This window comes from Typopeltis vanoorti, chromosome 6 (assembly GCF_054136105.1).
Source record: "Typopeltis vanoorti isolate ZY-2024b chromosome 6, IOZ_Tvanoo_1.0, whole genome shotgun sequence".
Taxonomy (NCBI): Eukaryota; Metazoa; Arthropoda; class Arachnida; order Uropygi; family Thelyphonidae; genus Typopeltis; species Typopeltis vanoorti.
Window position 1 is genome coordinate 61267457 of NC_143554.1, and position 25351 is coordinate 61292807.

The 25351-nt window shown below is 35.4% G+C and overlaps 1 protein-coding gene across 1 annotated transcript in view; it reads right to left on the minus strand.

Moving 5' to 3' along the window:
- Positions 1-2119: 2119 nt before the first annotated feature.
- The window catches only part of LOC150105490 (corepressor of RBPJ and splicing regulator-like), a 146115-nt gene continuing 122883 nt past the window's right edge, over positions 2120-25351 (minus strand). Inside the window, exons 9-11 of the mRNA XM_090393970.1 lie at positions 19763-19845; positions 7666-7790; positions 2120-3036 (exon numbers count right to left, since the gene is read on the minus strand). Of these exons, the coding sequence (XP_090250096.1) occupies positions 2783-3036; positions 7666-7790; positions 19763-19845 (462 nt within the window). The 3' untranslated portion in view covers positions 2120-2782. The remainder of the gene's footprint in view (positions 3037-7665; positions 7791-19762; positions 19846-25351) is intronic.

Genomic DNA, 25351 nt, shown 5'->3' on the forward strand with positions numbered 1-25351 from the left:
ATATATATATATATATATATATATATAAGAAAGCTTTAAATACTGAAAAGAGTAATACAACTGAAAAGAATAAAGAAAACAGGTTAAGAGATAACTATTACGGAGGTGACAAAATGTCCTAGATATAATAGAAGCTCAGAAATGAAAGAAAAGAGTACCATTAAAGGAAAAAGATGAAAAAGGTGACTAGGATGCCTGGAGTAGTTATTCTGAAAAAGAGTTAAATGAAACAAGCAGTGGCAGAATAGTGATAAAAATAAAATCAAGATAAACAATCAGGAATAATACAAAATGCATAAGTCTGTATAAATCAGAAGGCTGAATTCTGGTGGACTACAGAACGCTGAGCAGACAGATTGCTCTACCTGGGAAACTTGAAAAAAAAAAATAAAAACCAGCTGGGTTCAGAACAAATAGGACAAGATTTTTACTTTAAAACAAATAGCTCAGAAATCATGGAAATACAGCAAGGATCTTATTTAGGCTTTGCAGATCTGAAAAGACATTATAGAACATTAGCTATACTTATAGCTATTGCTCTATAGACACTGCAAGTCAGCTATAAGAATTGAAAGATGCAGAAGAAATTTTTTGCTATAAAATCAGCTGTAAGAGAAGAAGGCACACTATTTTAGCTATTATTCATCTATATGGATCACATTATGAAAGAAGATACTCAGAGATATTAAACTCAGCTCTTAGGCAAATGTTGTACTAATAAATTCAGTACAATCATTAGCATTTCTTTAATGCAAATCCTATCCAAAAAAACCAAACCCATTTGGCTCAGAGACAAACAGATAAAGAGTGTGTCAGTGTATTTTATGTGCTTTTTATCCCGCGACTCCTTCGCACATAAACGTTGTTATCAGAAATGTAAATAGCACTTCTCCCCATCCGCACCGTCTTTTACAATGTATGTATTCCTTCACCTCGGCTTACTAATGCAATTGCTTAATCACATGGCAGGTGCAATATTACTGCAACCTCCATGTGATTAAGCAGTAGGATTGATGCAGTTAGTAATGCATTAGAACAATTAAGTATAAGATTTGAACAGTATTGAAAACCCAACTAATAACAGATTAAATTGAAAGAAAATTGTTTTTATATGAAACTACCAATAATATAAATTTAGTTATATGTTACAGTAGTACTCACAGAATCATGTATATCTCTTGAACTGTTTTCTGTGATGCTGAGTTCCAACATAAACTGCAAAAGCATTCTCGAAAGGAGGTGGGGAAAGTTTTCCCCTACAGTTAAGTCATGCAATTTGTGTGGTTTCAAACTAGAAATGTAAACTCGTAGATGTGTTTTGGCAAGAGTATTTTAACAATCATTATACATTTTATATATTGCATAACTATTAACATTCATATATTCCATAATAGGCATAACTTAATTGTTTTGTTCATAACAATTTTTCATATTTATTAAGTTAAAATTTTTCCGTTTCTTTCAAAAGAGAACAACTGGCATTTATAGGTAAAGACATATTTAATACAGCTATAAAATTAGATATAGAAAACGAAACGATAACATTTTTTTTTTATTAATGGTGGATATGGTCTATAGACAGTTAAGACAAGGAATGTAGCATGTCAATCAATCTGAAAATCAGTGGTCTAACTTTCATTACAAAGAAATCACTATACACCATTTACAAATATATTTTAAAAACATTTCACACTATCTAAATTAAGTGGATATTAAATCCAACATCATTTCAAAGCCGAATACAGAAACTATAAAAGTTTCGTGTGAAAATTTACCAGAGAGCTAGCGGGAATACGACACCGCCATACTACGAGTCACTCTAGCTGAACTGTATAGGTGACAACGAATGCTGTAAATGTCCGTATATTCGCCTCCTATTGGTTCATTATAAGGTTTCACTAGCCTGACAGCTGTTTCAAACTCATTGGTTTTCGTCAGACTAGGCAGAAACCTAGAGAGCAAAAACTCTCAGTACTAAGGAACTTGATGGAAAACTGAGTTTGAAACAGCTGTCAGGCTCGTGAAACCTTATACGTAGTATGGCGACGGTGTATTCCCGCTAGCTCTCTGGTGAATTTTCGCATGAAATTTGTATAGTTTCTGTATTCGGCTTTGAAATGATGTTGGATTTAATATCCACTTAATTCAGATAATTTTGCATCGCTGAAGTGAAGCCTTTTAGCTCATTATTTTAGTAAATTTCAGACTAAAATAAATATTATTTAATTTTTGATAAAGAAAGAGAGCAGCATGCGACTCTTAGAATCAACCTGTAGTTTTTGATTTTCAATGAAATTAAGTATGATGTTAAAATTATTCAGTTTGCTGTTTTTATGCTTTTTTTAAACTGTTTTCTCTCTATTGAGATGGGTCTGAAATATAATCCTATAAACTTAATTATTGTGGTAGCATAATAAGTTGGTATTATGAAATCACAATAAGTTTTGCTGCTAAAATAATGCACTATTTAATTTGTTTTTTGTTGAAAGGTATACTTTTAATATAAGTCAGATCAGTTTTCCAATTACCGTTAGGTACATGAAATTTATTTTATAAAAGACATACCATGCTGCTGTAGTAAAATATGCACTATCCATCTTAAGAGTTGAGGGGGGGGAGCATTACTCTTTAAAAGATAAACAATTTTACAAAAGTAGAATTTTTCTTTTTCTTTCTTTTTTTTGAATATGAATCATGATAAATTAAATGGATTTATATTAGATTATTTACAAAATTTATGAGATTTACTGTAAGGTCTAATATTTCAAGAATTATGGAATGGCTATCTGTCGGTTCTTTTAGAACCATTATTTCGTTCAGTGCTTTTAGTTCCTGAGGACTCACTAACATTCTTCAGTCTTCGATGATAATCAAAATGCCTTCTCTTTGAAGAACTGTAATTACTGCTACATAATTCAGAGTCACTGCTGCTGCTACTATCACTACTATCACTACTGCTGCTTTCATATTTTCTTTTTTTTGCTTTTGTTGAACTTTTATGTCTTCGTTTTTTAGATTTTCTTTCCACTTCAGATTCTAAAAATTAAGTATTAAATAATATGAATATTAGAAAAAATTAACCGAAAATTCAAAATTTATACATTAATAACAGCTATTAATTTGATGGTTTAATTAATGACTGTACACCAAATAACAGATAAAGAAATAACACATCTTAATTAAGACAGAGTACATGTGGAATTACTGGGCTGGTAAGTATGACAAGCTTAGGAGATTGCTTGGTTCAGTGCCATGGCATGTAAAACTGCAAGGGCTGGATGTTGATAGTGCATGGGAGGTGGTTAAGGAGTGTTTGCAGGAGGTAATGGCTGACTGTATACCTAGAGTACGAATAGTAAATCAAGTAGGGGTTAAATGGATGAATAGCACCATTAAGCTTGAGCTGAAAAAAAACAATTGTGGAGGGAATTTAAGGAGAAAGGTGACCTACAGGCACATGAATGGTATAAAGCGCAGGCCAGAAGGGTAACGAGTGTGATAAGAAAAGCAAAATCGGATTATGAAAGAAAATTAGCCATGCAAGCTAAAGAGAATCCCAAACAGTTTTTTCGATATATTGCAGGTAAAAGAAAAAATGTATATGGCAGAATAATTTTAAAGAATGCCAATGGTAGGGAGGTAACAGAATCAGTTGATATAGTGGAATTACTGAGCAAGCACTTTGCAAGAGTATATCATCCAGGAGGTGATACTGTAGGAGTGAAGGAACCAACAGCTTATACGGGAAGGTGTAGGAAGTGAAGGTGAATAGTCTATTACAAAAACCTTAATGTGAATACATCTGTGGGATTGGATGGTATACCAGCTCATGTTGTACGTGAAGCAGCTAAAGAATTGTCAGTGCCCTTGACCATTTTGTTTAATTTCAGTCTCGGGTCTGGGTTAGTCCCGAGGGGGGTGGAAAGAGGGGAAAATAGTTTCACTGCATAAAGTTAAACTGCTGTTGCAAATTACTGATCGATCAAGAGTCGTTATCAAGGTCTTGGAGAAGGTAGTCAAGAGGAAAATACAAGAATGGATAGATGAAAATGGGATACTGTATGGGGGACAGCATGGTTTTGTGAAGGGTAGATCATGCCTCAGTAATTTACTCACGTTTTATAACACAGTGACGGCTGAACTGGATAAGGGTAACGGATTTACAGTGATTCTGTTGGACCTTGCTAAGGCCTTTGACAGGATACCACATGGAATTCTAATCAGTAAACTGCAGCATATGGGAATGGATATAGGGTTGGTGAGATGGATAGGAGTGTAGTTGATGGAGATATCAGAGAGTAGTCTATTCAGGAGTAGAGTCCAAAAGACAGCCTGTGACTAGTGGTGTGCAGCAGGGTTCTGTTCTTGGACCACTACTGTTTAATTTGTTCATTAATGATATAGGAAAGGATCTGAGAGGAACTGCTCATTTGATTGCTGATGATGCAAATTTGGGTAGAGCAATAGTGAATGCACATGACGTCAAAATTTTGCAGGATGATTTGGATAATTTGGAGGACTGGGCTAAGGAGAATGGATGTCAATTTAATGTGGCAAAATGTAAGGTTATGCATTTTGGGGGTGAAAAGATTAGAAGCAGTATACCACATTGGTGGAACTGTACTCCAGAAGACTGAAGAGGCCAGGGATTTGGGAGTGTTGATGGATAAGGAGTTGAAGTTTAGTGGGCACATTACAAAAGTGGCTAAATCAGCTCATCAAATCACTTGGTTACTGAAGAATACTTTGACGAGCAGAGACAAGCAAGTTATTGTTCCTCTGTATCGAGCCTTGATAAGACCCCTTTACTGCTGTGCCCAGATTTGGGTGCCAGGATTTCTTCTTGATGGGGAGGAGGTTGAGAGGATCCAGAGGCGTGAACCTTAAGAGAACAGGTTGAAGATTTGTGGGTTGCAGAAATTGGTTGATAGGCAAAAAAGGGGTGATATGATTGAGAGATTCAAATTACCGAAGGGTTTCTATAAGATTAATTCAGAGGATATTTTTGAGAACAGGACTGGCGGTGGGAGGACTAGGGGCCATCCTTGGAAACTGAACAAGAGTGTTGTTAGCAAGGGCTAACAACAGTTAGAGCTGTTAGAGCTAGGTTTTTTTAGCAACTCTAGCAAGTGTTAGAGCTAGGTTTTTTTACTTGGAGAGTGGTGAATGAGTGGAATAAGCTGCCAGAGTCAGTTGTGGGTACCATGACTGTGAATGAGTTCAAGGCAAAGTATGATAGATACTGTGTGAATGTTGAATAGTTGTTCTTGACATGATGTTAGGGCCTCCCTCTATTATTACAGGCAACTCTAAGGACTCCTTGGAGTTGCCTGTAATAATAATAATACCGATATTTTGTCAACAATTACTAAAGAATTTGCAAGATGTAGTCACAGCATGTAATTACTGGCATAACAAACATGAACTGTTTCAGTTTAAGCTACTTGTATACAGAGACAGATGACTTCACATTAAACTGAGTATCTCATGATGCAAAGCACACTTTCTTCTGACTGGTTATAATCTTTATTGAGATATCATCAGTAAAAGCTAGACCTATGGAGATACTGAGATTTTGACAATTTACCTCTGAGAGCTAAATCAAAGGTATGAGTCAAATTTCCATATACAAGTAGAAAATGATTTAGCACTATTAAATTATTATTTTTTTAAAAAAATTTTCTGAATGAGCGAGTCATAGAAAGTTTTTGAATTTTGTTATTACGTAAATTATACTTAAAACACCTCCAGGGAGTCCTTGGGACTCCCTGGAAGTATTTTAAGTATAATTATGTGGTAACTTATAATCAATTATGTTAGAAGAAGGTCATTTAAAAAAACGTTTTGCACACTGTGCATCAATTGTTAAATCGAATATTTATTTAACAAAATTAAATACAGTGGTATCTTGGATTGCGAGTAACTTGGCATGCGAGTGTTTTGGATGACCAGCAAAAATTTTTAATAAATTTTAACTTGATAAATGAGCGAGGTCTTGAAATATGAGTATTACTTATACACTTTGTCTGCCAAGTGCCACATGATCACAAGCTGCTCAGGATTGTGGGTAATCATCTTGCATGCTTGGTCTCAGTCGGCATACCTCATTTGTATAGTCAACATTCATGCTAGCATTGTGACCATGTGTGTGTACGTAAAGCATTTTTTTTATTTTGTGTCCAAATGTAGTGACTGTTCTTTATTAACTGTACTACGACAATGTCCCCAATGAAGAAAAGGGTTGTAAAGGAAGGCAGTAAGAAGAAGGAGATGATTATGGTGGAAGTTAAGAAGGAAATCATCGGGAAGCACGAACAAGGTATGCAAGTGGCTGCCATCGCAAGATTTTATAAGAAATCTACGTCAATGATTTGCACAGTATTAAAGAACTAATGGGGGGGGGGGCTAGATATAGCAAAAGGAGTCACGAGCGTATCAAAGCAACGGCCACATATTCTGAAAGATGTAGAAAAGTTGCTTTTGGTATGGATAAACGAGAAGCAACTAGCAGGTGATACTTGACAAAAACTTGATCTGTGTGTGAGAAGGCAAAGGCCTTGTATGCCGACTTCGTAAGTAATGAAGAAGGCTTCAAGGCGAGCAGGGGATGGCTTGATAACTTTAAGAGGAGAAGTGGCATCCATAGTGTTGTGAGGCCCGGAGGCTGCAAGTTTGGAAACAAAGGCAGTAAAAGAAATAGGCATTTGATTTTACAGCAGGCAATTGCCATTGTGAACTTAGTTCAGGTTAGTCCAGAACACAGCATGTTATAATGCAAGATTCAGTATAATGAATTTCAGGTAAACAAACTAAGCCTTCACATCCCATTTCATTAAACAAAAGAAATCATAGAAAAACTAATTGAACAAAAGAAATCGCAAGAAATAAAATAAATCACAGGAAACACAAAAGAAATCATGAAAAAAACTTAACTAAAGAAGAGAACAGAAACAGAACAAAATAAGTTGTGAGATAAAAAAAAAAAAAGAAGTGGAAATAATACAAAAGAAACTGCAAAGGAAATTGACAGACTAAAGAAAACAGGGAATGAGGAGAAACTTAGTTATGCATTTTGTAATAAATAGATTACAACCTGTGTACCACATTAATGGAATTGTACTCCAGGAAATAGATGAAGCTAGAGATTTAGTTAGTGTGTTCTTCAACAGCCAAGTAATCTTGGCTGTTGAAGAACACTAACAAGTAGAGATAAGGAAGTTGTTATTCTTCTTTATAAGGCCTTGATACATCCACATCTGGATTATTGTGCCCAGGTCTGGTCTCCTGGGTTTCTTGGGGATGAGGAAGTAGTGGAGAAGATTCAGAGGCAAACAGCCAAGATGGTAAGTGGCCTGTGGACCATTCCCTATGAGGATAGATTGAGGGTGTGTGGATTGCAGAAGTTGGTTGATAGGAGAAAAAGAGGGATAAGATAGAAACATTTAAGTTACTTAAAAGGTTTTGTAGGATTGATACAAGGGAAATGTTTCAGCATTTGGTTAGAGGGGCCACAACAAGAGGGCATTCCTCTTGCTGTGGCCCCTCAATAATAATATCAAACAGAATTCTTTTCAAGGTACCATGTTATACTAATACCATATTAGATATCAATAGAAGCAATGCAATATTTCAATATAAGCTAGAAGTAGCTTTTTAAATACTCACCAGAAGATGACTCTTCTGAGCTGTCTGATTTCTTATTTCTTTTTTTGCATTTTTTCTTTTCTTTTCTAATTTTCTGCTTTTTGAAATTAGTTTTCTTTTGCTTCTTTGATATTTTGTTCAATTTTCTGTAAAAGAAATAAATCCTTCACAGAAAGTTTTCAGAGGATATAGCTAATGCACAATAAAACATTAGCACACTGAAAATCTAAAACATATTCTTAATAACTGCTTTAGAAGAGTTGTAGTAAATAAATCAAAGCTGTATAAAAAAAATAAAATGATTTTTCAAATAAAAATTCAGCATGTTAAACATATAACACACCAAACTTATTACTTCAAACCATTATCTTATTCACGTTACATCATCAACCTACAGAGTGAAGTGCGAAAGGTCTTTTTGCAGTCCTGGATTAAGACATTTTTTATATGTGATTAAGTTGTCTTCAAAAATTACATATTGAAATATCAATTTATTAAAATACAGCACACTCAATAAGGGTTAACATGCATGTTTTGTGGAATTTTTTTTAATACCCTTGATGAATATTATTCTGCGTAAATATAAATTTCAACATGTGTGCTAAATGCAACAGTTAAAAACTACATCCTTAAATATAAAGGAAGGATATAACAGTATAAATTGAAATGCATGCCACACAACATGATGGACAAGTTGGTCAAGCTTGCTATATTTGTTGTCATTTATTTACATTTATGTTATCTGAGGCCAATAACATACATGAAGTGCAAATTAGATTACTATTATTATTATTGCAGGGGTGCCTCCATGGAGTCCTAAGACTCATTGTGGAAGACCCAAACTATCAACACAATATCTATTGCATCTCTCCTTGAAACCATTAACAGACAAAGCACTTACAACAGACTCAGGCAACTCATTCCATTGATTCACTATTTCCTCAAGTGAAAATTGTAGTCACACCCTTGCTAACCACACTCTTGGCCAACTTTCAGGGATAAACTCTCGTTCTACCCCCCCCCCCCCCCCCCCCAAGCCAATGGCTGAAACATTTCCACTGAATCAAACCTATAAAATCCTTTAAGTAACTTAAATTTTTTTATCATATCACCCTTTTTTCACTTATCAACCAACTTTTGCAATCTGTAAACCCTCAATCTATCCTCATAGGGAGCATTATACAGACCATTCACCATACTCTTCACAACTTCCTCATCCCCCAAGAAACCCATGTTATCAGACCTGAGCATAGTAATCCAGATGTGGTTATATTAAGGTTTTATAAAGAAGAATGATAACTCATTTATCTCTGCTTGTTAGAGTGTTCTTCAATAAACAAGTAATCCTGGCTACTTTAGCAATATGTCTGCTAAATTTCAACTATCTACTACCCCCAAATCTCTGGATTCATCAATTTCCTGGAGTACAGTTCTCCCAGTGTGGTACACAACTTGTAATCTTTGTAATTCTAAAATGCATAACTTTACACTTTTCCACATTAAATTGACATTCATTATGTTTTACCCATACTGTCAGTCTATTCAAATCAACCTGCGAGGCTCTCTACAACACTTTGATTAACTTTACCCTACCTAACTTTGCATAATCAGCAAACTGAATATGTTCCTTTAAATTATTTCCTATATCATTTATGTACAAATTAAAGAGCAGTGGTCTAAGCACAGAGTTTTGCAGCACACCACTAACCAGCTTTCTGCTGGATTTTGGTCCTCCATATATTACATTTTGCTATTTGTCAATCAGCCACCCTTGTATCCATATCACTAGTTTCATATCCATCCCCATTTGTTCCAGTTTGTGTAACAAAGTTCCATGTGGTATCCTGTCATACACCTTTGCAAAATCTAGCTATGTCATCATGTAGCCATTCCCTTTATCAAACTCAGCTGTTACTGTTATAAAGTTAGTCAGTTACTAAGGAAATACCCATCCTTAACAAAGCCATGCTACCCTTCATAGAGTCATATTCTTATCCACCCATTCCAGAATTTTCTTTTTGGCCAACTTTTCAAGTACTTTTACTACCACTCTTGAGATACTGATTGGTCTATAATTTGCTGCCACAGACTTAGATCCTCATTTATGAAAAGGAATTATTTTGTTCTCCTTCCATTTTCTTGGGAGTTTGCCATAGCTGAGACAAATTAAACAGCCAAGCTAAAGGCATTGCCAGTTTCCCCATCACATTCTCTTAAAATGTGAGCTGATATCATATCCAATCCTACAGCTCTATTTGCATTCAGATTCTGCAATATCCTAAGTACCTCTTCATCAACTTCTGTGCTCACATCAGTCCCTGTCACCTCGGTCAAAATAATATCTTCACTTGGATGACAAATCCTTGCAAAACAATCACTCAGTAGCTCAACAATTTCATTTGCCTCTGTTACCTTTCTACCTTCTGCAGTCTTTCTTACTCCTACTTGTCAGATAATGAAAGAATTCTTTGGGATTTCCTTCTACCTGTTCAACTAATTTCTTCTCAGAATCTGATTTTTCCTTCCTTACCATGCTGGTTGGGGTGCTTAAGAGTCAAAGCTGTATAACTGAGAGGAGACCTCCACAAAGCCTTTAAAGGAATGCGGAGAACCGACCAGGGCTTCTGACCTAATGTCCAATCCTCACCTTCTCGTGGTGCACCCTGTTGGGTATCTACTTTGATACTGAACGAACGAGGATGGGCTGGCAATTTGGGATTTAGCCGACCAAATTGTATTCTTATTGGTTAAACCAAAATAAAAAATGATGGTACAACATGACAAAATTTCATGCCGGCTGGGGCATCGCCCAGTTAAACAAGGCCCCCGTTGTTTTCGCCAGGGAACCAGGGCGAACAGCGAAAAGTCAGCTACTGGAACAAATCTGAAAACAAACCCCAACTCAACATCACCAGAGTTAAAGATCGGTACTATCAACGTAAGAAGCCGCCTGAATGGCAAAGAAATGGAACTAGCTGAGGAATTAGATAAGTACCAGATCGACATAATAGGGGTGACTGAAACAAAAAAGACCAAAACTGGTGAGATCTTTCTGAGCAATAAATACAAAATGTTATATTCAGGCAATAACAATCAAGGAAAAGAAGGAGTAGCCATAGTATTCAACACAAAATACGAGGCTAATCTTCTTGAATGGCAGTCCGTCTCAAGTAGAGTAATGTGGGCAAATATGAGAATAGGGAACTGGACAATGAGACTTATTTGTGCCTATGGTCCCACAGAAGGTTCTACTAAGGTAGAAGTGGAGGAATTTTTTGAGGCTTTAGAAAAAGCAACTGACACAATGAAAAAGGAAAAGTTGGTCCTTGTTGGGGATCTAAATAGTAGAGTAGGAAATGATTGTGAGACATACAAAAATATTTTGGGAAAATTTGGAGAAAAGAGCAAAGCTAATAATAATGGCAAATATCTGTTGGATTTCTGCTCAGGACATGGACTGGTTATTACTAACACCATGTTCCAACATAAAAATGTGCACAAATTCACATGGAGAGAAGAGACTAGGAATAAGAAAAGTCTCATTGACTATGTTATTGTTGATAGTGATGTTTTCTCCCTGGTGCAGGACACCAGAGTGTACAGAGGATTTGAAATTGGAAGTGATCACTATTTAGTCTTGAGCAGGATAAAATTGAATTTCATATTGAAAAGAATAACATGTAAGAAAGTTTTAAAGCGAATAAAAGTTGAGCAGCTCTCAGATGTAAACTGTAGACTAAAATACAGAAATATTATTGAAAAGAAAATGAAAGAGTTTGAGAACAGGAATCAAACCTTGGAGATTCAGTGGCAAACTCTGAAGGAAACATTGATTGATTCTGCCAGAGAGGCATGTGGTGAGGTTGTGTGCAAAGATAAAAAAAATCAGAACTCCCTGGTGGACACAGGAAGTTAAAGAGGCAGTGAAGGAAAAGAAGAAAGCATATCAAAAGTTCCTGGCAAATAAGTCAGCTTGTGCTCTTACAGAATACAGAGACAAATGTAAGAAAGCTAAACAGTGTGTAAAACTAGCTAAACAAAAGTCATGCGAGGACTTTGGCAAGAATATAGAAAATAAATATGAAGAAGGTGGCAAAATATTCTGGAGGTTGTTGAAGAAGCTTAGGAATGGAGGAAAGAGTGCTGTAAAAGGAATTAGAGATGATAAAGGTGAAATGAAAACAGGAGAAAAAGATATCCTTGAAGTATGGAGTAATTACTTTGAAAAACTGCTAAATGAAACAAGCATTGATGACAGCACAGTGATAAAAAACACTGACCAGGCATGCAGTCAGGAATACATATCCATACTTGAAGTAGAAAAAGCCAGCAAAGGCTTGAAATGTGGAAAGGCAGCAGGAGTAGATGATATTCGACCAGAAATGCTGAAGTATGGTGGTATAAGAGTCTTACAGTGGCTGCACTGCATAGTTCAGAAAGCCTGGACAGAGGGACGAATTCCCGATGATTGGAGTAGAGCTCTCATAGTACCCATATATAAAAAGGGAAATAAAACTGAATGTGAGAATTACAGAGGTATTTCCCTACTGAGTGTTCCTGGCAAGATCTATGCAAGTATACTTGAGAAACGGTTGAGAAGAATTGTGGAAGAAAAGCTTGGTGAAGAACAAGCTGGATTCAGGCCAAATAGAGGCTGTCAGGATCAGATCTTCACTTTACGACAAATAGTCGAGAAAGCATGGGAATATAACAAAGATCTGTATTTAAGTTTTGTCGATTTGGAAAAGGCATATGACAAGGTGCCAAGAGAGAAGCTATTCAATACGCAGCAGTTATATGGTGTCAATGGGGCATTATATCAAGCAATACTTAGTCTCTATTTGAGTTGTGAGTCAGCAGTTAGAATTGAAGGAAGTACAGGAAGATGGTTTAATGTTAAATCTGGTGTGAGACAAGGATGTACATTATCCCCTCTGTTATTCATTATCTATATGGATCACATTATGAAGGAATGTGGTATTAAACCTGATATCAAAATTGGAGATGTTAATGTCAGCTCTTTGCTTTATGCGGATGATGTTATACTTCTAAATAAATCCGCTACAAGTCTGCAAGATTCCCTGACTAAATTGAATAGCTGTTGTAATAGATATGGTATGAAGGTCAGCAATAAAAAGACAAAGACAATGAAAATAGGCAGAATCATTGAAAATGTCAACTGCGTTGTGAATGGAGAACCTGTGGAACAAGTAAAACATTTCAGCTACTTAGGCACAATTTTTACTGAAGATGGTAAACTAAATATAGAAATAGACAACAGAATCAGCAAAGCTGGTATCGTGGGAAGTCAATTGAATAAATTCATATGGAATAAGAAAGAAATTAGTCGGAACACTAAATTAGCTGTATACAAGACTGTGTTCAAACCAATTTTAACTTATGGATCTGAGAGCTGGGTCAGAAGTAAAACACTTGACCAAAGACTAGAGACCGCAGATATAAGAGTCCTGAGAAAGATTAGAGGCGTGAACAGATGGCATCAATGGCAATATCATATTAAAAATGAGGATATTAGGAAAGAACTTGACATTGTCAGCATCCAGGAATGCGTTAGCAGAGCTAATCTCAGATGGTATGGTCACTTAAATAGAATGGGAGAGGAAAGATTAGCAAAACAAGTGTTCTCTGCCAGGTTGGCAGGAAAACGACCCAGAGGAAGACCAAGATATAGATGGATTGATACGGTACAAAGTGCCTTAGACGATAGAAATATAAGATCTGATAATGTTGGAGTCTTGACAAGTAACAGACTGATTTGGAGGAAAATTGTAGATAGGAAGTTAGTAATGATGTAATTTTTTCATGTAGTACTGTCATATCCTGTACACCCCTTGAGGGTACATGGCAGGAATTTGATGATGATGATGATGACCATGCTGGTTACTTTTCTCCTTCTCTAAGCTCCATTAATTAGTTATCAGCTATATTAAAGTAATAAAAAAAAAAAATTAAAACTGTTTTTGATTTTTACTGTTTTCATATATGAAAAGTAAGGTATTACAAGAAACAGAAATGCTACTTATCATTACAAGAAAGTAAAATGTGGCAATGCTCTAAGATCATATACCATTCATGTACATGACATATTTCAGTTTGGTTAATCTTTAAAACTGTTTTTCATGACTCAGTTTTCTGTAAATTCCAAACTGAAGAAAATTGCATACACTTCAATAAAACAATGCTATTTTATATTAAAACATGTTATGTTAAACAAAGAAAAGCATGGGGTAACAGATGAAATTAAGAGAAACTGATATGTAAGATAGAACTAGAACTTGCTGGCCTGGTTGGCTGAGTGGTTAGTGTATCCGCTCTCCAGCCAAAAGGCTGCGGGTTCGAATCCCACCATGGGCACGGATGTTTGCGATTGTCTGTGAAAGCACTAGTGGTGGTGGTAGTTGGCGGTAGGTGGTGTTGGTGTTAGATGATGAAGGTTGGTGGAGTAGTGCAACGAGGAGTTGATGCCCTCCCTCAACGAGTCTATGATCTCCCTGGAGGTGTGATATAATAATAATATAATAATAATAACAATAATAATAATAAATTTTAAAGCTCACTATTACAAACCACAAAAGCTGCAAACCTTCACTATTAAGCAAAATGACATTCATAACCAGAGAAGGAATCAGCAGGAAATATAGAAAAGAAAATTGTGGTGAGAAATGTTAAACAAAGAAAAGCATGGGGTAACAGATGAAATTAAGAGAAACTGATATACAAGAGAACTAGAAAAGCATTAAATTATAGAAGTAACATTTAAATTTCAAAAGGTTACAATGCTTAAATTAATGTCCTTTATCTGAAATCTTCATAATGAACTGCAAACATGTGCAGAGTATAAAAATTTAGATTCGTACAATATCAAAAGTTCCTGGCAAATAAGTCAGCTTATGCTCTTAGAGAATACAGAGACAAATGCAAGAATGCTAGACACTGTGTAAAACAAGCTAAACAAAAGTCATGGGAGGACTTTGGCAAGAATATAGAAAATAAATATAAAAAAGGTGGCAAATTATTCTGGATGTTGTTGAAGAAGCTTAGGAATGGAGAAAAGAGTGCTGTAAAAGGAGTTAGAGATGATAAAGGTGACATGAAAACTGGAGAAAAAGATATCCTTGAAGTATGGAGTAATTACTTCGAAAAATTGCTAAAGGAAACAAGCGGTGATAGTACAGTGGTAAATAACACACAACAGGCATACAGTCAGGAATACATATCCACACTTGAAGTAGAAAAAGCCATCAAAGGCTTGAAATGTGGAAAGGCAGCAGGAGTAGATGATATTCGACCAGAAATGCTGAAAAATGTGGTATAAAAGTCTTACAGTGGCTGCACTGCATAGTTCAGAAAGCCTGGACAGAGGGACGAATTCCCAATGATTGAAGTAGAGTTCTCATAATACCCATATATAAAAAGGGAAATAAAACTGAATGTGAGAATTACAGAGGTATTTTCTTACTGTGTGTTCCTGGCAAGATTTATGCAAGTATACTTGAGAAATGGTTCAGAAGAATTGTGAAAGAAAAGCTTGGTGAAGAACAACCTGGATTCAGGCCAAATCTTCACTTTACGACAAATAGTTGAGAAATCATGGGAATATAACAAAGATCTATATTTAAGATTTGTCGATCTGGAAAAGGCATATGACAAGGTGCCAAGAGAGAAGCTATTCAATATGCTACAGTTATATGGTGTCAATGGGGCATTATATTAAGCAATACTTAGTCTGTATTTGAGTTGTAAGTCAGCAGTTAGAATTGAAGTACAGGAAGATGGTTTAATATTAAATCTGGTATGAGACAAGGATGTATGTTATCCCCTCTGTTATTCATTATCTATATGGATCACATTATGAAGGAAAGTGGTATTAAACATGATATCAAAATTAGAGATGTTAATGTCAGCTCTTTGCTTTATGCAGACGATGTTATACTTCTAAATAAATCTGCTACAAGTCTGCAAGATTCCCTGACTAAATTGAATAACTGTTGTAACAGATATAGATAAAAAGACAAAGACAATGAAAATAGGCAGAATTGTTGAAAATGTCAACTGCATTGTGAATGGAGAACCTGTGAAACAAGTAAAACATTTCAGCTACTTAGGCACGATTTTTAGTAAAGATGGTAAATCATCATCATCATCATCAAATTCCTGTTATGTACCCTCAAGGGGTGTACAGGATATGACAGTACTACATGAAAAAATTACATCATTACTAACTTCCTATCTACAATTTTCCTCCAAATCAGTCTGTTACTTGTCAAGACTCCAACATTATCAGATCTTATATTTCTATCGTCTAAGGCACTTTGTACCGTATCAATCCACCTATATCTGGGTCGTTTTCCTGCCAACCTGGCAGAGAACACTTGTTTTTCTAATCTTTCCTCTCCCATTCTATTTAAGTGACCATACCATCTGAGATTAGCTCTGCTAACGCATTCCTGGATGCTGACAATGTCAAGTTCTTTCCTAATATCCTCATTTTTAATATGATATTGCCATTGATGCCGTCTGTTCATGCCTCTAATCTTTCTCAGGACTCTCATATCTGCGGTCTCTAGTCTTTGGTCAAGTGTTTTACTTCTGACCCAGCTCTCAGATCCATAAGTTAAAATTGGTTTGAACACAGTCTTGTATACAGCTAATTTAGTGTTCCGACTAATTTCTTTCTTATTCCATATGAATTTATTCAATTGACTTCCCACGATACCAGCTTTGCTGATTCTGTTGTCTATTTCTATATTTAGTTTACCATCTTCAGTAAAAATTGTGCCTAAGTAGCTGAAATGTTTTACTTGTTCCACAGGTTCTCCATTCACAACACAGTTGACATTTTCAATGATTCTGCCTATTTTCATTGTCTTTGTCTTTTTATTGCTGACCTTCATACAATATCTATTACAACAGCTATTCAATTTAGTCAGAGAATCTTGCAGACTTGTAGCAGATTTATTTAGAAGTATAACATCATCCGCATAAAGCAAAGAGCTGACATTAACATCTCCAATTTTGATATCAGGTTTAATACCACATTCCTTCATAATGTGATCCATATAGATAATGAATAACAGAGGGGATAATGTACATCCTTGTCTCACACCAGATTTAACATTAAACCATCTTCCTGTACTTCCTTCAATTCTAACTGCTGACTCACAACTCAAATAAAGACTAAGTATTGCTTGATATAATGCCCCATTGACACCATATAACTGCAGCGTATTGAATAGCTTCTCTCTTGGCACCTTGTCATATGCCTTTTCCAAATCGACAAAACTTAAATACAGATCTTTGTTATATTCCCATGCTTTCTCGACTATTTGTCGTAAAGTGAAGATCTGATCCTGACAGCCTCTATTTGGCCTGAATCCAGCTTGTTCTTCACCAAGCTTTTCTTCCACAATTCTTCTCAACCATTATGGTAAATTAAATATGGAAATAGACAACAAAATCAACAAAGCTGGAATGGTAGGAAGTCAACTGAATAAATTCATATGGAATAAGAGAGAAATTAGTCAGAACACTAAATTAGCTGTATACAAGACAGTATTCAAACCAATTTTAACTTATGGATCTCAGAGCTAGGTCAGAAATAAAACACTTGACCAAAAACGAGAGACCGCAGATATGAGAGTCCTGAGAAAGATTAGAGGCGTGAACAGATGCCATCAATGGTAATATCATATTAAAAACGAGGATATTAGGAAAGAACTTGATATTGTCAGAATCCAGGAATGCATTAGCAGAGCTAATCTTAGGTCTGCTAACGCATTCTGCTCGCCCATTCTGTTTAAGTATGGTCACTTAAACAGAATAGGCGAGGAAAGATTAGCAAAACAAGTGTTCTCTGCCAATTGGAAGGAAAAAGCCCCAGAGGAAGACCAAGATATAGGTGAATTGATATGGTACAAAGTGCCTTAGACGATAGAAATATAAGATCTGATAATGTTGGAGTCTTGACAAGTAACAGGCTGATTTGGAGGAAAATTGTAGATAGGAAGTTAGTAATAATGTAAATTTTTCATGTAGTACTATCATATCCTGTACCCCCCCCCCCCGTACCCTTGTGGATACATGGCAGGAATTTGATGATGATGATGATATTTTTGTCTTTTAAGATGCTTTTTACTTTATCAACCCATCTACACCTTAGTCTTCCTCTGGGTCTTTTTCCTGCCAACCTGGCAAAGAATACTCATTTCTGCTAAACTTTGCTCTTCCATTCTGTTTAAGTAACCATACCATCTGAGATTAGTTCTAATAACACTTTCCTGAAAATGCTAACAATGGCAAGTTCTTTCCTAATATCCTCATTTTTAATATGATACTGCCATTGATGCGATCTGTTCACTCCACTAATCTTTCTCAAAACTCTCATATCAGAGATCTCCAGTCTTTGATCAAGTGTTTTATTTCTAACCTAGCTCTCAAATCCATAAGTTAAAATTGGTTTGAACACTGTCTTGTATATAGTTAATTTAATGTTTTAACTAATTTCTTTCCTATTCCATATAAATTTATTCTGCTTATTTCCTGCCACACCAGCTTTGTGATCAGTATGTGAATTTATATTACAAATCACTTGACTTCTTAAATAAATGACATATTTTTATTTAACAAGTGGAATAAGAGGACATTAAAATTGCTATTATTTTTAAAATGTCAACTCAAAGAGAAACACTGAGCAAGAAAACTAGCAGTTTAAGAAGGAATGGACTGAATTGTGAACATGGGGAAAATCATTTATGGATGGGGAATACATCAAATAATGTTTTATTAAAATGCTGGAAAATGTTTTCAAAAATATATATTTTTAATAAAACATCTTCCAACTTTAATCTATTTCTTAATCCACATCCCTTCCCAGCTTGGTGAGGCTCTTTGGATTCTTTTATTTATTTATTTTTAATTAGATCAAAAATAGCTCTTCACTCACAAAAATGATTATCAATTACTGGTTTTGCTGCTATGCATTCTGCACGCACCTTAGTTTTACATAATATCAGTACAGGTCAATTTTTACATGTATACGATGGTCAGTTCTCTATAGAGTTCTTTTACTCAATAATACTGGTCAACAAAACTTTTTTTTTTTTTTTTGTAAATGAAACTGTGTTGTTCTAATATATTTTGAGGTGCCAAATCAAAACAATTTTATTAAGTGAGGTTCCAAAACATTTTATGATGAATTAGTCAGCAATAACACTCAAAACGTTTAAATTACTACTTGAATACACTTTTGTAGCTGTTATAATGCTCAAAGCATGTAGTGGAAGTTTGAAATGAATGGAAGCATGGTTGAGCTTGTGTGAGACTGTCTTATCTTCAGGGATATATTTTAAAATTGGAAAATAGTGAGTTGGCATAAAATTAATAATAAAAGATGGAAAACTCATGTAGAAAAGCTTCATCTTTAATTGGTCAATTTTGACCATGTTTCACAGGCATTTTCAGAACAGCAAATTATACAAATAAAGATTCTAAAAAGCTTACATCTTCAAAAATTATGGAAACAACTACCGTGTTAGAGTAACACTTCAGTTTAATATAAACCAAAATATTAAACTGAAGTTTTACTCTAACAAAGTAGTTGTTTCCATAATTTTTGAAGATGTATTCTGATCACCATGTAAGCATGAAGGAAAGGATTCTAAATTCTTTTGTAACCTTATCATACCATAGTAGGTACAGTAAGGTTACTAAACAGCCAACACTTTCCTGATCTCTCTCCCTCTTACACACGTGCATGTATGCAATAAATTAGCATATTAATTGCATACATGCACTTAATTAATAAGCAATTAATCAGCATATTGAAAAAAGTACTATTTCCCATAAAGGAGACAGAACTTTTTTTCCCTATTTTCATTTCATTTTGAAGCAAAGCTGAGGATATTAAATATAATATTTCCATCTTCTAACACTTAAGTACTGGACATATCTAAGAAAAAATATATGCTTAAAAGTTCAATGCTTTAATCTCAAACTTCTCCATTAACTATAAACACTAGTTCAAGACTCCCTTGAAATGCAGTTTGTACAGTCCCAAAATATATATTGTCACTTGAATAAAGTGTTTACTTTTACTTGCCTTAATAATTTTTTCTTTTGTTCCATAGTTAATGATTTCAGGAACTCTACTTCTGGATCTTCCTCATCACTTGCCAATAAATGCTGTAAGATTGAAAGCATATGTTGATTAATATACAGAATTATTTTTTTTTGCTGTTTCATTCAATACAGCACAACACTTATTAATATGAATGAAAACCAAAAAATAATGACTTCATTGACGAAAAGTGTTGTTCACTTTTAGAATTAATTTGTCTCATTTCATTAATTCATTTCTTACAGTCTCATCATATTCTCATCTTATTTTTTATTATATTTAAAATTACATGAATCTACTTAAGTCACACAATATAAATAAGTACACTAACAAAATAAAAATATCTGGAAATACTTAAAAAAGAAAGAAACCAATATATCTATAAAAAAAAGTCTACAGTAACGTGTTAATTTTAAGAGGGATTAGAAGAGAATGTAATAAAAAAAAAAAAAAAAAGCAAAACCACATCAATTTTACATTTTAATGTCAAGTATATCAGTTCTGTCTTTTACAAGCAGAAACATTAATTATCAATATATTAGATATTAAATAAATATGAGATTATATCATAATTAGATTTAATGAAATCAATACAGCACAGAGAAATAAACACAGGTTTTATAGTGTCTATATTTTATCTCTGTCACAGAGATCTTCAGCATAAAGGGTAGGGTAGGGCAATAGTGAATGCAGATGACGTCAAAATTTTGCAGAATGATTTGGATAGATTGGAGGTCTGGGCTAGGGAGAATGGATGTCAATTTAATGTGGCAAAATGTAAGGTTATGCATTTTGGGGTGAAAAGATGGGAGGCAGTTTACTGCATTGGTGGAACCGTGCTCCAGGAAATTGATGAGGCACGAGATTTAGGAGTGTTGGTGGATAAGGAATTGAAATTTAGGGGACACATTGCAAAAGTGGCCAAATCAGCTCATCAAATCACTTGGTTGCTGAAGAATACGTTGACAAGCAGAGACAAGCAGGTTATTGTTCCTCTGTATCGAGCCTTGATAAGACCTCATCTCGACTACTGTGCTCAGATTTGGTCACCTAGGTTTCTTCTTGATGGGGAGGAGGTGGAGAGGATCCCGGGGGTAGTGACCAAGATGATAGCAGGTCTGTGGAATGAACCGTATGAGAACAGGTTGAGGATTTGTGGGTTGCAAAAATTGGTTGATAGGCGGAGGAGGGGAGATATGATTGAGACATTCAAATTACTGAAGGGTTTCTATAAAATTAATTCAGAAGATATTTTTGAGAACAGGGCTGGTTGTGGGAGGACTAGGGGACATCCATGGAAACTGGGCAAAAGTGTGGTTAGTAAAGGTGTTAGAGCTGGGTTCTTTACTTTTAGAGTAGTGAATGAGTGGAATGCGCTCCCTGAGTCTGTGGTGGATGCTGTGACAGTGAATGAGTTTAAGGCGAGGTATGATAGATACTGTATGAATGTCGAATAGTTGTGATGAAAATGATTTGGGGCCTCCCTCGATGAGTCTAATGACTCCCTGGAGTTGCCCGTAATAATAATAATAATAATAATAATAATAAAATATAACTGTAATAACATAAAAAATATACACAATAAGTGGAAGTTAGACCAGAAACTTCAAGTCCTATGAGGGTTGCCCTTTATGGATGCTGTTGATTAACCTTGGCAGTTGAGTGAGAGGTCTAAGAATTAATGTTACCCAAAACTTGGGAAGTTTAGCACAACCACATTTATTTAGATTAAGTTGGTTTTTTTAAGTCTGTTGCTGATTCTAAAAAAAGTCTTTCAAGTTTGTATTTCCTAAGGTGAAGCATAGTAGTTTTTTTCCATGTGATTCTGTGCAAGGCATGGTCAAGCTGTACCTCAATGGCCATAGTTGTGGTCTCATATATAAGTAGTCAAAAAGTGTCATACCTAAATACTAAAATACTCTGGATTAAAGAGGAAAGAGTAATGTTTATGATTCATGCACAAACTTTGTTTGCTTACACTTGGATATAGGATAAAACCATCATCATCATCATCAAATTTCTGACATGTACCCTCAAGGGGTGTACAGGATATGATAGTACTACATGAAAAATTTACACTATTACTAACTTCCTATCAACAATTTTCATCCAAATCAGTCTATTACTTGTTAAGACTCCAATATTATCATTATCAGGTCTTATATTTCTATCGTCTAAGGCACATTATGCCGTATCAATCCATCTATATTTTGGTCTTCCTCTGGGTCATTTTCATGCCAACCTGGCAGAGAACACTTGTTTTGCTAATCTTTCCTCACCCATTCTGTTTAAGTGACCATACCACCTAAGATTAGCTCTGCTAACGCATTCCTGGATGCCGACAATGTGAAGTTCTTTCCTAATATCCCCCGTTTTTAATATGATATTGCCATTGGTGCCATCTGTTCACGCCTCTAATCTTTCTCAGGACTCTTATATCTGCGGTCTCTAGTCTTTGGTCAAGTGTTTTACTTCTGACCCAGCTCTCCGATCCATAAGTTAAAATTGGTTTGAACACTGTCTTGTATACAGCTAATTTAGTGTTCCGACTAATTTCTCTCTTATTCCATATGAATTTATTCAATTGACTTCCTGCCATACCAGCTTTGTTGATTCTGTTGTCTATTTCCATATTTAATTTACCATCTTCACTAAAAATCGTGCCTAAGTAGCTGAAATGTTTTACTTGTTCCACAGGTTTCCCATTCACAACACAGTTGACATTTTCAACAATTCTACTTATTTTCATTGTCTTTGTCATGCTGACCTTCATACCAAAACTATTACAACAGTTATTCAATTTAGTCAGGGAATCTTGCAAACTTGTAGTGGATTTATTTAGAAGTATAACATCGTCCGCATAAAGCAAAGAGCTGACATTAACACCTCCAATTCTGATATCATGTTTAATACCACTTTCTTTCATAATGTGATCCATATAGATAATGAATAAGAGAGAGATTAATGTACATCCTTGTCTCACACCAGATTTAACATTAAACCATCTCCCTCTACTTCCTTCAATTCTAACTGCTGAGTTACAACTCAAATACAGACTAAGTATTGCTTGATATAATGCCCCATTCACCATATACTTGGCACCTTGCCACATGCCTTTTCCAGATCGACAAAACTTAAATACAGATCTTTGTTATATTCCCATGCTTTCTCGACTATTTGTCGTAAAGTGAAGATCTGATCCTGACAGCCTCTATTTGGCCTGAAACCAGCTTGTTCTGCACCAAGCTTTTCTTCCACAATTCTTCTCAACCGTTTCTCAAGTATACTTGCATAGTTCTTGCCAGGAACACTTAGTAGGGAAATACATCTGTAATTCTCACATTCAGTTTTATTTCCCTTTTTATATATGGGCACTATTAGAGCTCTACTGCAATCATCAGGAATTCGTCCCTCTGTCCAGGCTTTCTGAACTACACAGTGCAGCCACTGCAAGACATACCACCATACTTCAGCATTTCTGGTCAAATATCTACTCTTGCTATCTTTCCACATTTCAAGCCTTTGAAATGTGGAAAGATAGCTTTCCACATTTCAAATATGGATATGTATTCCTATATGGATATATATCCTACTTCAAGCATGGATATGTATTCCTGACTGTATGCCTGTTGAATGTTTTTTACCACTGTGCTATCACCACTTGTTTCCTTTAGCAATTTTTCGAAGTAATTACTCCATACTTCAAGGATATCTTTTTCTTCAGTTTTCATGTCACCTTTATCATCTCTAACTCCTTTTACAGCACTCTTTCCTCCATTTCTAAGCTTCTTCAACAACCTCCAGAAAATCTTACCACCTTCTTGATATTTATTTTCTATGTTCTTGCCAAAGTTCTCTCATGACTTTTGTTTAGTTAATTTTACACAGTGTTTCGCTTTCTTACATTTGTCTCTGTATTCTCTAAGAGCAAAAGCTGATTTATTTGCCAGGAACTTTTGATACGAATTCTTCTTTTCCTTCACTGCCTCTTTTACTTCCTGTGTCTGCCATGGAGTTCTGATTTTTCTATCCTTGCAGACAACCTCACCACATGCCTCTCTGGCTGAATCAATCAGGGTTTTCTTCAAGGCTTGCCACTGAATCTCCAAGGTTTGGTTCCTGGTCTCAAACTTTCATTTTTTCTTCAATAATCTTTGTGTATATTAGTCTACAGTTCACATCTGAGAGCTGCTCAACTTTTATTCACTTTAAAACTTTCTCGCATGTTATTCTTTTCAATATGAATTTCAATTTTATCCTGCTCAAGACTAAATAGTGATCGCTTTCAATTTCAAATCCTCTGTACACTCTGGTGGCCTGCACCATTGAGAAAATATCACTATCAACAATAACATAGTTAATGAGACTTTTCTTATTCCTTGCCTCTTCTCTCCATGTGAATTTGTGCACATTTTTATGTTGGAACATGGTGTTAGTAATAACCAGTCCAGGTACTTAGCAGAAATCCAACAGGTATTTGCCATGATTATTAGCTTTGCTCTTTTCTCTAAATTTCCAAATATATTTTTGTATGCCTGACAATCATTTCCTATTCTGCTATTGAGATCCCTAACAAGAACCAACTTATCCTTTTTCATTGTGTCCGTTGCTTTTTCTAAAGCATCAAAAAATTCCACGACTTCTACCTTAGTAGAACCTTGTGGGACCATAGGCACAAATAAGTCTCATCGTCCAGTTCCCTTCTCATATTTGCCCACATCACTATACTTGAGACAGCCTGCCATTCAAGAAGATTAGTCTAGTATTTTGTGTTGACTACTATGGCTACTCCTTCTTTTCCTTGATTGTCATTGCCTGAATATAACATTTTGTATTTATTGCTCAGAAAGATCTCACCAGTTTTTGTCTTTTTTGTTTCAGTCACCCCCTATTATGTTGATTTGGTACTTATCTAATTCCTCAGCTAGCTCCATTTCTTTGCCATTCAGGCTTCTTATTGATAGTACCGATATTTAATTCTGGTAATGTTGAGTTGGGGTGTTTTCAGATTCAGTAGCTGACTTTTCGCTGTTCCCCCTGGTTCCCTGGCGAAAACAACGGGGCATTGTTTAACTAGGCAAAGCCCCAGCTGGCATGAAATTTTGTCATGTTGTACCATCATTTTTTATTTTTGTTTAACCAATAAGAATACAATTTGGTCGGGTAAATCCGAAATTGCCAACCCATCCTCGTTCGTTCAGTATCCAGGTAGATACCCAACAGGGTGCACCACAAGAAGGTGAGGATTGGACATTAGGTCAGAAGCCCTGGTCAGTTTTCCACATTCCTATAAAGGCTATGTGGAGGTCTCCTCTCAGTTATACAGCTTTGACCCTTAAGCAGCCCAGGATGAAATATAATTTCATCCTGGGCTGCTTAAGGGTCAAGAATATAATTTCTTGGCATCTTTAATTTATAGTATAACCAAGTGAAAAAAAACCTTTCAACACTTTCAAGCTATTAATTCAATCAGCTCTAAGATACAGTCTCTGAAAGATAAAATTCCACCTCAACTGCTACTTGGAGTCTATTCCATTCCATGCAACTGCCAGTTATTCTATTTTGGACAAA